This window comes from Diplodia corticola (genome assembly GCF_001883845.1).
Source record: "Diplodia corticola strain CBS 112549 chromosome Unknown scaffold134, whole genome shotgun sequence".
Lineage (NCBI taxonomy): Eukaryota > Fungi > Ascomycota > Dothideomycetes > Botryosphaeriales > Botryosphaeriaceae > Diplodia > Diplodia corticola.
This window is the reverse complement of record NW_017971613.1, coordinates 1-12368: the sequence shown is the minus strand read 5'-3', so window position 1 is coordinate 12368 and position 12368 is coordinate 1. Positions and strand designations below refer to the sequence as shown.

At 43.3% G+C, this 12368-nt stretch overlaps 3 protein-coding genes across 3 annotated transcripts; 2 read left to right on the top strand and 1 right to left on the bottom strand.

The window, feature by feature from the left end:
• Nucleotides 1-5814: 5814 nt before the first annotated feature.
• On the top strand, nucleotides 5815-6985 carry BKCO1_1340003 (uncharacterized protein; the record flags this gene model as incomplete). Its single annotated transcript, XM_020270998.1, has 2 exons — nucleotides 5815-6259; nucleotides 6315-6985. The coding sequence occupies 2 exons, from the start codon at nucleotides 5815-5817 to the stop codon at nucleotides 6983-6985; spliced, it is 1116 nt and encodes a 371-aa protein (XP_020124887.1).
• Nucleotides 6986-8621: 1636 nt separating this feature from the next.
• BKCO1_1340002 (deuterolysin metalloprotease) lies at nucleotides 8622-9739 on the top strand (the record flags this gene model as incomplete). The annotated part of the gene is made up of 2 exons (XM_020270997.1): nucleotides 8622-8844; nucleotides 8916-9739. 2 exons carry the CDS (start codon nucleotides 8622-8624, stop codon nucleotides 9737-9739), a joined length of 1047 nt encoding a protein of 348 aa, XP_020124888.1.
• A 633-nt stretch (nucleotides 9740-10372) lies between these two features.
• On the bottom strand, nucleotides 10373-11274 carry BKCO1_1340001 (yeats family protein; the record flags this gene model as incomplete). Its single annotated transcript, XM_020270996.1, has 2 exons — nucleotides 10373-10606; nucleotides 10996-11274. The coding sequence occupies 2 exons, from the start codon at nucleotides 11272-11274 to the stop codon at nucleotides 10373-10375; spliced, it is 513 nt and encodes a 170-aa protein (XP_020124889.1).
• Between the last annotated feature and the right edge of the window lie 1094 nt (nucleotides 11275-12368).

The following is a 12368-nucleotide window of genomic DNA, read 5'->3' as shown; positions in this document are numbered from 1 at the left end:
AAATATAATAAGTAGAAGTACGAGTACGAACTCGAGAACTACTAGAAACTACTTAACGAATACTATCGACGGTACTCTAGGAGAATAAATCTACTAAGTACGAAACGCGTACGAAGAGTACGCGGAGAATCTTCGTAACGAGATAAAAAATCTTAAAAAGATCTACTAGGAAATAATTCTAAAGATACGAAGAGCGTACGAAGAGTACGCGGGGATCTACTATAAGTAGGCGAAAAACCTATAAAACGCGGGCGGGAAAGGCCTCCCGGCTTAAGAAATAAGACGAAGCGGTAAAAGCTTAGTCTTTAAAATTTAGGATTAGAGGGCGAAAGCTACTAAATATATTATTATACTATAGCCGAGATCGATACGTCGCCGAAAGATATCTAGAATAAAAACCGTAGTTTCTTTCGTAGTTAGGAAATTCTATAGAACCGATTAACTTACGAAAACTTTTAGGTTAATAACTATAATATAAGAAGAATAGATTTTTATTACTAGGCGTAAGCGCCGCGTACGAGAAGCGTATCTAATTTATATAAAACTCTAAGCCTAGTCTAACTCGTAAAGAACCCTAAAACCTCGCTAAATATTAAAACTAAATTTTATCTACCCTTTACTTTTTACTTTATTAAGGGCCCGTATTAATACTATCGTATACTCTTCTAGCTATTACTCTCGTTAAGAGACTTATCGCGGTTCGGGTCGAGGCTATTCTTCTTAAAAAGGTTATCCTAGCTACGTAGAAGACGGTCCTTAGTAGCTACGTCGATACGTTAGTTTATAAGAAGTATTAGACCGATACCGCCTATACTAAGCTATACTAAGAATTAGTAAAAGTAAAAGCGAACGGTTAAAAAAGCCCTTATCTACTTACGTTAGAGGTTATAGTCGCGAGAGACCTACTAAGCGTATAGATACTTTTTAAGACCGCTAGCGTTTTTAACGCGAGTCTTCTCGAGCCGGCGGAAGTTTTTAACGTAGTTAAGATACTTAGAGGCGTAGCTACGAACTAGATTTTACTTCTTAGAAATATTATAACGAATAGTCTACTAGCGTATAAACGATAATACGTTTATAGCGCGGTAAAACTTAGAAGGCGGCTAGATAGGCGAAAAGAGTTAGCTAAAGATACGACGCGTATACGAATTATAGAGTAAAACTTATCTAAGTATAATTATACCGCGCTCTAGTATATCTCTAGTACTTCGAGAGCGGTATCTTACGTATATAGTCCTACTTAATAATATTCTTTACGTTATTATCGATCTAAGAAGCGGAAGCCTAGTATAAAAGATAACGTTTATAGAAGGCCTTATAATAAGGCGGAATCGACTTCTAATAAGAAGCTAGGCCGCGGATATTAACGAGACGACGTTAAGAGACGTTTCGTATACTAAACGACTTATAGCGAGCCCGAGTCTTATCTTTATTTTTATCTTAAGCTAATTTAAGACCGAGCTAGCTTATACGAGATAGCTTCTTCTCTTTCTTATCTATACTACCTATAGGACTAGCTTCTAGAGTAATAGAAGACGTTAAAGAACGAGCGATAAAGCCGCGGGAAGAAGTTAAAGATAAAGCTATATTAGAAAATAGATATAGCGTAGAGTCGAAAAACGATCGCGTAAGAGAATCTTAATATACGAAGGCTTCTTACTAGCTCCTTCTACGGTACGCGTACGTAAAACGTATAGGCCTAGATTCTATAGAAACGTATCTATCTAATAGAAGAAATTATATCTATCTAACGCCTAAGTACTACTCGTAAAGGGGTAAGAACCTATTATCTAGCTAATAGATATAGATATAACGATACTAGCTACTAAACCCAGCCGTAAACTAAGAATTACGAGTAATAGTAGTAAACTCTATAAAGATAGATACGCCTAATATAATTACTACGAAGAAATACTAGGGGGAAAGTACGCGCCGCGTATACTATACGTATCTAGAACGTATAAATAATAGTTCTAAAACGCTTAAGCTATATACGAGACTCGCGATTATAAACTTAAAAAGATAAAAGACGAAATAACCGCTATTACGTAGAAAGTAATTACTACTTCCCCTACGTAAAACTAAACCTCTAATAAAGTTCTACTCTCGGATACTTTAAGCCGCGTAACGGCCTAAAATAATTAAACTTTTCTACTATTCTAACGTATAGCGCTATATATCCGACCCGCGTATAATAGTCGTACGCGTTAAGTATACTCCGCGTACCTACTTATAATATAGGTAAAAGTAGATATTCTAAGAAATATAGACTACGGCTTCCGCGCCTAGGAATTTTCTTAACGACTCTAGCTACGAGCTTTTTTCTTTCTAATAAGAAAGGTTTTCCTCGTAAAAGATATATAAGGTTCTCGAGTTTTTTTATTCTTTACGGGGTCGTAGTCGACCTCTATAGTAGGGAGGATAGTATAAGAATCTATAGCCGCGTCTCGTATACGCTTCGTATACGAGATCTATAAAAGTTACGTACTAGTTACGTAACTCTCGCTTAGCTATATATAAAAGCCCTTCGGTCTACGAGCGAAGGCCGAATTTCTTAAGAATTCGTCTATTAATTATAAGCTCTCTTCTTATATCTATCTTAAGCTCTCTATTCGTGCCTTATATCTTATAAATACGTCTTCTAAGTCGAATATTCGAGGGATACTTACTAAGTTCTTAGATAACCGTAGCGAGCCTATACCGTCGAGAAATAGCTTTCGGGTAAGACTAAATATCTCGTTTTATATTATTATAGTAGTATAGCTCCCGCTCGTATACTTATCGAAAGCTACCTCGACTATAGCCTTATAGCTACGTACCTATATATTTAAGAGATAGATTCGACTAAAGACTATATCTTTATTATACGTAGAGTTCTTAAAGTACTTTATCTTAATATAATATACGTAATTAAGATACTTTAGTCTAAGATCGATAGGCTTCTAGATATTAGATCTACTAATCTAATTTATAAGGCCGGATAATAGGATAGTAGCTTAGAGATCTAGTATCGAGATAGCTAGTTTAAGGAGCTACTAATAGTATATTATCTCGTACCCGTAATTATATTACGTAGCTCCGAAGAATAAAACGATTAACGAATCTACTAGATATCGTAATAGATCGACGTCTACGTACTTTACGATATATCGTATAGCTAATAGTAATTCTACTTTACGTAGAAATCGATAAAGAATATAAAAGCTAATATCCTCGTATATTAATCTATTCTAAGTATTCTTAGTGCTTAAGTAGCTTTAAACGTCGTCTATAAGAGTAAGAAACTAATCTAGTAATAGACGAGAGAGCGAGCTCTTAATTCTATCTATATCGCTAAGATTAGTAGTATCGAGTAACGCGCGCTACTATATAGTAGTATAAAATAATATTACTATACGAATCGTATAGCTTTAGATAAGAAGAGATTTAAGCTAGTAATACTTAGCGTTATCTCGACTATATTAACTACGACCCTATAACTTAATATTAGACTTAATATAGTAAACCGTCTCTTCGCGATAGTTAATAGAACTCTAGTACGTACGGACGAGCGTATTTACGAGGTTTATCTAAATATAGAATTAAGTAGAAATACTAAGTAGCTATTAATATCGATTATAATACTCTTTTACGCGATATTACTAGCTCTTTATACTTCGTATTAACTATAACGTAAGTTAATCGCTATATACGAGCTAGAGGCGATTCTCGAAATCCGTCGGGCTCTTTAGTCTAAAATATTATAGAAATATACTATTATAGATACTATAGATATCTTAGATAGTTTCTTCGTTCTCGTAGATCGCGCTAAGCTACTAATATAACGTCTTATATATATCTAGATAATAGATATTCGGTATCGAAGAGCGAAGCGACTAGTAATTCTTAAAGATATCTCTAACGATATTTAGAAAAACCCTCGCGATAGTATTCGTTAGAAGACCGCGTATAATTTAACTACTAATATTATCGACGTTAGATCTAAAGATACTAGGCGACTCTACTATATCGCTTTAGTAGAGTTCGACCGTAGAATCGTATATATCTTAACGTAGGCCGTCCTTTAGTATTTCTAGATATATAATAAGCGCGGAAGTTATAAGGTTACGTATAATCGTCTTATAGCTAAGATACTTATCCCGTACTATACTTTTAAAATTAATATTATCGTAGTATATTATAGTATATAGATTCGCTACGTAGCGCTTAATCTACTTCTATATATACGAATATTAATAAGATTCTTACTTAGTAGTTACTTAGTAGTTAGAGTCTCCGATAAATACGGGTAAAACTAGGGGAACTACTACTTAGTAGTTACTTAGTAGTTAGATATCTCTAGTAAACGCGGCTAAAACTAGAGAAACTATAACTTAGTAGTTACTTAGTAGTTAGAGTCTCTAATAACCGTAGACAACCCGGGAGAAGAACGACTTAGTAGTTACTTAGTAGTTAATATCTCCGAAACGTATATATAATATATACTAAGTACTAAGAGAAGACCTTTTAGTAGTTACTTAGTAGTTTAGTTCTCTAGTAACGTAGATAAGAAAGTCGAGATATATACGTATCTTTATCTCTTCTACGATAGTCTCTATTAACCTCTTCGCCGATATATATCTATAGTATATATTTAAACTACTAAGAGTCTATAATACTCTTCGCTTCGTTCTAGAGCTTATTAGATACGTATCTAACGCGAACTATAAGAAGTTCGAATTAATTCGCTAGCGCGAATAATAGACTATACTAATAATAGTATATATATACCTCGTAATCGCTACTATCTAAGATTTACTACTATAGCTAGGTTAATAGAAGCGTTAATTAGATATAATTTTTAAGAGTATACTATACTACGTAGAAGTAATATTTTATAGATTCTTAATAGTACGTTCGATATTAAGACTCTTAAGATCTTTACTATAATTAAAATAACCGTAGTAGCGGTTAGGAGGGATACGTAAATTACTATAACGAATAAGAGTATTAAGCTCTTTACGATAGTCGCTAATAGTTAATAGTACGAGTGCTTAAACGACTAGATTTCTAAAGATATTATATACTTTCTTCTATCGCCGGGCTAGTATTATATTTATATAAGAAGATAAGTCGATATCTTTACTAGCCTATATAATAGCGAGGTATTTAAAGCTTATACTAATTTCTCGTATTATAGTAAATATCTTTCGAAGCCTCTATTATATATTATATTATATATATCGACCTCTCGTACGCCGACTACTAAGTAGGATATTATTAATATATATAGGATCGTTTATATCGTCTCTCGAGTTCTTAGAATCGCTAGAGCCTAGATTAGAGTCGAAAAGAATATTATCGTCGTCGTTAGAGTTATCGTTAATAGCGGGAGGCCTATTAGAGGATATATATTAATAAAAGAGCGAGCTTAGAGAAGGGCTACTTAAGAAGCTCGATAGCTCCGCTAGTATCCGCCCGATAGGATTTATACCTACCTATAGCTATAGGAAATTAATTAGGCTGTTAATCGTATATACTATTAGGGCCTTACGATAGTATTAGTGGTAAGAAGTATACTACTAAAGACGAGGGTGTCGTTTCTTAGTAGAGGTATAATAGATATACGTAAAGTTAGACCTATATATACTTAGATCCTCCTATAGAGGAGGATAACGATGCGATTTAATTGGCTAATATACGATGCGCTAATCTGCTATATTATGCTAAACCCAATTCAGGCGCTTGGCATCCTCCCGTAAGAGGGTCTGATTTATGAGATAACACGTACGCCCAACCTTCTCCTCCGCGACAGAGCCAGTCTATCAGTGCTCCATGGCCCCACAACAGGATTTCCAACCTGTTCAGCCGAAGAAGAACTGTGGCTCCTTCATTCGACTACCTGTTGAGCTTCTCGGCCTCGTTTTCGACAATGTCCAAAGAGAGGACTTGCTGCCCATAGCTTGCGCATGCAAGCTCCTTCACTCAATAGTCGAGCCACACCTTTATCACTCAGTCGTCACTCGGAGCCAGGAGCGGCTTTTGTCCTTCCGTCAGGCTCTCGCTCAGAACCCAGCACATGCAAAATTGGTGCGGCGCTTTGAAATCTACCGCGACGAGATCGGGGCAGAGGAAGAGTCTCCAAGCTCGGGACTTGACCTTCTGGAAGATTTCTCAAAACTTGCATCTCTCGTTGTTGATGCATCCATAGCTCACATATCCGCTCTTGACATCAGCGGTGCGTTGAGAACCGCTGGTCACCTGCCATTGCTGACAACGTGTAAGTGCTCCATCCGACCAGGTGTCTTCCGCTTATACTTAAGTCATCATCTCAGGCGAAATCAACATCAGAACTCGTGACCCTTACCATGTCAACCTTGCTCATCTCGAAACTCTCCTTACCTGGCCGACGTTGACAACCCTGACTCTTCACAACATCAATACCAACGACGGTTTATTCAATGACGATGCAGGCACCATATCAAAACTTCGAACGCTCCGTTTCTTCAGCTCATACATCGATCCCACCTCCCTCTACAACCTTATGTTAGCCATGGAGAACCTTCAAGAGCTTGTAATTCACTCCATGAGCCCCCATGGGATTTACGAGTGGGGGTGGGACATCAGTGGCTACGACCAGGCTTTGGAACCAGTGTCTACGACGCTCAAGGTGCTCGTCCTGATCAAAGAACACGGACAGCCGTGCGAACAGTCCCTACGACTGAGGCACATGACTGCCCTTGAATACGTATCTGCCGACCTCGACTCGTGGTTCGGGTACAACTTCGTATCGTATACCATCTCACGCGAGACTACCTTTCAAGAAATGTTCCCTCCAAGCCTGAAAACTATGAAGATCGGAGGCTGGAAAGGTGGGTTTGGTGCGATGGGCTTGAACAGCCGATATAGCGAGGACGAGTTCAAAGCGTACGTTTTAAAAGCCATGATGTACAGTGGGGGAAAGTTTGCCCCGGCCATGGAACGCATCGAATTCGGGAAAGGTTAGGGTATCAGCAAGGACGGCATCATCAACCTGTCGGAAGAGCTTCACAAGTTCAAGCGCTGCTACGAGGCTCTTGGAATATCTGTTTTGATGACCTAATGGGTTCATCTTCCAAGCCAACTTTTACCTGTCGGAGCTGCCCCACTTCCAGTCTCCGAGGATCGTCGTCGCGCTTGACTACTTCCCGTAGTTTCTACTTGTCCACTATCATCGTCGCTATCTTCTTGTCTACATCATTCGTTGAATCCCTCGGCGCCCCGCTCGCGGCCCTTCAGCTTCTACATCAAGGCAAGCGAAAGGTCATACCAAGGCCTGACATCCGTGTATATTTTCGACCAAGCCCGTATCCCATCTTCTAGCGTCCAATGTTCCCCAATTCTCATTGGCTGAGACAAGGAATCCTCGAAGTCTTTCGATGGTTCTCGACATGCAGAGAGCGCTACCAAGGCCAATCGGGATGTGTTCGCCCAATCGCCGAGCGTCTAACCAGTACCTCGAGACAAGCGCTACGATTTTAGCACCTGACATGGGCTGGACGGGGACATGTCAAGACCAAACAAGCAGGTACAAGAGTCGTCAATCAAGATGGGGTGCCAAGGCCGGACACGAAAGAAGGCTTATGCCTGCGCGCCACATGAAAAGGGAAGGTGATGGGACGGTACGAACGGCACACGCCATCTCTCGGCGGAGTCCAAGACACGGGACGCCGGTTGAAGCTAGATTCGCTGCTTCTGGTTGGATGGCGCAATTTTGCCTCGATAACGCCATGGAGGAGAAGAAGAGCGCTGAGGCGGCAGCCAGCGATGCCCATGCCAAGCTCCGGCCTTATCATCCTCCGCCAACATCCCGCCAACCCTCCGCGGCACACCTTGGCACCTTGAACGTTAGCCGCCAAGCTCTCCGCTCCCCCAGACCTTCGGAGCATTAACTCCTTATTCTTCCGCCTGCCTGACAGGGAAAAGGCCAATGTCCGTCGTTTCCGGAAGTCCTGTTCTGGCCTTCACTAACCAACATGAGCACTTTTGGTCCATCGCCAAATCACTCGTTCTTGGAATCGAAGCATAGTGTCAACTCGCCACAAGGTGAGAGCGTATGCTCTCAGGCTACTTTCGTGTTATGTAGAAAGACGTCCCCATCAGACCGCCTAAATGGGTGACCACATAGCCAATGCGATCTTGGAGACAACAGCCTTGCTCTCAATGCAGTAAAGTCATTCGAAAGTCTACAACTGTACACAGACATGGCACGCCGAATCGCTCAAAGACACTGGCACCAGAGCATTGGCACCGGACGAAGTCTTCAGTCGTGCATCTCCGGATGGGTGCCCAGAGACTTTGCTTCGTATAGTCTCTTGGCTAGTACACCAGCCCTGCCATTCAATGCTTGGGGCTGCGGACGTGATCAACATCACCCCCCCACACGATACACCATGGACCTTTATCGCATCAAACCACTCTGCGTTTCTTCCTTCTGTTTTGCGCCTGGTCCGTCTCTTGGCCATTTCGGTCTCAGGACCAGATGCATTCACGGTCCTCGAGGATTTGAAGTATAAAGCGGGCTCTGCTTCTCGCCGAATTACTGTGCCCATCAGCAAAGCAGTCCTCTAGCCTTCCTCGCCTCTGGTCTCAAACCGTTCATCATGAAGTTCATCGCCGGCTTGTCTTTCCTGGCCTCTCTGGCCGCCGCCGTTTCCATTGATGTCAACAAGCGCGACACTCCTCTGGAGGTCAAGCTCGAGCTCCTTGGCAACACCGGTGTTAAAGCTTCGATTACCAACACCGGCGCCTCCGCTCTCAAGCTGTTCAAGGTCGGCACGCTCTTGGATGAGCAGCCGGTCGAGAAGGTTGAGGTCCACGCTGCTGGTACGTAAACAGCCGGTCTTCCACGCATCACGTCCTCCCACAACCCATTGTTGCTGACACATCCCCGGTAGACAAGCAGGTTACCTTCGACGGCATTCGCTACCAGATCTCTACCCAGGGCCTGACCGAGGAGGCCTTTCAGAGCATCGCCGCCGGCGAGACCATCGAAGTCGAGTTCGATGCCGCCGAGACGCATGACCTGAGCGAGGGCGGTGCCGTCGAACTGCTGAGCCAGGGCGCCTTTTCCTACGCCGATGCCGACTCGACCGTCATCACCGGCGTCGTTCCCTTCACCAGCAACGTTGTCTCGACTTCGGTCGACGGCGCCGCTGCCAAGGCCGTGCGTGAGTCCTTCCACGAGAATATCAAGCGCACCATCGTGCAGTCCTCCTGCACCGGCTCGCAGGGCACCGCCACGCGCAACGCCATCTCGGCCTGCCGCTCGCTCGCCCAACGCGCACAAACCGCCGCGTCCTCTGGCTCTGCCACCAAGTTCCAGGAGTACTTCAAGTCGACGTCGACGTCGACGCGTAGCACCGTGGCCGCCGTCTTCGGCCGCATTGTCAGCGAGTGCGGTAGCACGACGTCAGGCTCGTCGCGCTACTACTGCAACGACGTGCTCGGCGCGTGCAGCAACGGCGTCCTGGCCTACACGCAACCTTCCACCAGCATCATGGTCAACTGTCCGCTCTTCTTCTCCGCCCTCTCCCCGACCAGCTCCGCCTGCCATGATCAGGACCAGCAGACCACCATCCTGCACGAGATGACCCACCTCACCCAGATCAGGGGCACCTCCGACTACGGCGGCTACGGGTACAACTTCGTCCGCTCTTTGACCGCGGCCCAGAACTTGAACCATGCTGATACGTACACTCTGTACGCTCAGGGTAAGTGATTAGTTGGCTTGGACCCGACGTTCCCCCCTTACGGAAGCCCCCCTGTTTTACTTTGCAAAGACTTCTCGCTGACTCATTGCGTCTGTAGCTCTGTACGCCGGCTGCTAAATACACCACATCATGGCCCTGGGCGGAGGCTAAGTATCTAGTGGAATATGCCGTTAGGGGCAATCCTTCAGGGAGCGGAGGGGGCGCAAAGTTGCTTAGAAGTCTAGAAGATCGAACATATTTTGTCAAGTAATTCAATCGCATTCGATCTTTCTATGATTGTTTTCACTTCTTGATTTGCCGTTGCAGCCTTTTAGCTACAGTGCGTGATTAAAGCTTCACCAGTATAGCTCTGCTTGTTAGTTGATGAGTAAACCCCTACTGGAAAGCTTAGAAGTGACAGAATAAGCTCTCGTAATGTTGTGGATCTGCTAAGGGAGGGTAACGTAGAGTAAACCCGTTTAAAGTCCTTCTCTGGTTATAGGACGAAGACAACGAAGAAGGGTGGGAATTGGGTAAGGAGTTGCCGCATGGAAGAAACAGAATGAACAACTACACTAGGCCTAAGAACTGTCTTTCCCTCTCTTTCTTTTTCTTTTGGTTCATCCGGTTTACATGTTGATCTTCTTAAAAACTTACTTTCCTCACTCTTCATACTCGCTGTCGTCGTCGTAGCTGCTGTCACTGCCTTCCTCAGTCAAGACCTCATGCTTGAACTTTGGCCAGCACCTGGCCATACTCCCCTCACCATCGAAGCTGAGCATCCATTCCAGAGGAAGCATTCCCTTCTCAACACAATCGGGCGAGGGCTGCGCGTCTTCGCTGATCCAGGTGTATACCGCCTTCAGGATAATGTAAGCCTGGACGGTGAAGTAGCCCTATCTGAGTCGGGTAATCTGATGCGGCGGCAAGGCTCGAATGACGCGCGGCGGGCGGAAATTTGGGTGCTTTGCATGTTTCACGTCAGTCAAATCGTTCCATACAAAGATGATGACCCGCATCCTCAGAGAGTATTCTTTAATGACCGAGCTCACAAAAGCATACCGGCACAGTAGCACGAAAAACTCAAAGAACTCTTCACAACAAGAAAGATAAGGAGGAACAGGGACGAAGAAAAGGAAAAACCCACCAGAAGAATCTGCACCTCCTCCACTACCTCTACGTTCCCCGGCCGGACGAAAAATGTCCACTCGTGACAGTTTCCTCCTTCCCCCGCTCCCTCCAACAACTTATGCTTATTCCCCACAAACACCGTCATCATCCTCACCTCTCCACTCTCCTCCTCTTCATTCTCCTCGTCCTCGTCCCCATCCCTCCCATACATCCCCGCATACTTCTCCATCAACACCCTCTCCAACGCCTCACTCCTCACCGCCCTCGTCGCCGTCCGGCACATCGGACACCGCGCCTCCTCGAGAACGGTGAGCAGTGGGTCGCTCGTTGCCGCGTCCTCTTCGGGCGGCGGGTAGTCGTCGGTCAAGGGCACGGTGATCATCTGACGGCCGATGGTGGCGCTGGTGGACGACACGTCGGCCCAGCGCGCCATGCAGGCGCGGCAGATGGCGTGGGAGCAGCAGGTGGTGCGGACGGGGCGGTGAAGGAGGAGGTGGCAGATAGGACAGAAGTCGTCTTCGTGGATGGTGGTGGAGGAGGAGGAAGCGGCGGTGGCGGGGGACTCGGGTTGTTGTTGGTGAGTTGCAAAGGGTGATGAGGAATGTTTGGGAGTACTGGTAGCAGATCAGGTTGGTTGTTTGGCGGGAGAGGAGGAGGGCTGTCTGATGCGTCCGGTAGCCGTGAGGTTGTGGCGTTTGGCGGCCCGCCTTTTGCTGGTTGCGCGTGTTTCCCTAGCCATTTGATGTTTATCTTCTTCTCTTAGTAGAGGCTATTCCGCGATTCTTTTGTTCCTTGTTGCTCCGTTTAGGCAAGCCGGGCGTTGGAATCCTTCGGGTTTCGCGCGATCAGTTGACTCCGTGGTGGCCGTGGAAGCGCGGCGGGGTGATAGTTGCGGAGGCGTTGAGTCCCCGGGTTTCCCCGGATCAAACATGAATTCAATCTTCGTGCCATGGAATGAGACGAAACTATAAGTTTAAGAATGTTTATAATATAAGCTTAAGGATAGAGGGGAGGGCCTTTTTAATAGTAACACGGCCGTAATATATCGGGATAAGCCGCTACTACCTAGAGGTATTACGTAAGGAAATATATACTTTAAGCTATTATTTTTATCTAAATATCTTATATATAACAAGTTATAATATAATATAATTTAGACTATAAAGATATTATACTTAATTATTATTCTTTTTATAAAGCCTTTAAAATATAAAGACTAAAAATAATTATAATAATTAATAATAGTTTATTATAGTTTATTATCTTAGAGACTTATTAAAAGTTTAAACTATATATACTAGTTTAAAAATAAATTAGCTAACTATAATATTTATTAGAAAGATATATAGTATAAGCTTTAAAAGTATAAAGTTATAAAAATTATTTAATAAATTACTATAATACTTAAATATTTCGAAAAAAGTTTAGAATATTTATACTCTTACTAAAATATATAGTTTAATAATATTTATCTAAAGACTCTACTTTTAAGTATAAATTTTATAGATTTAAAACGGGTAAACCTAG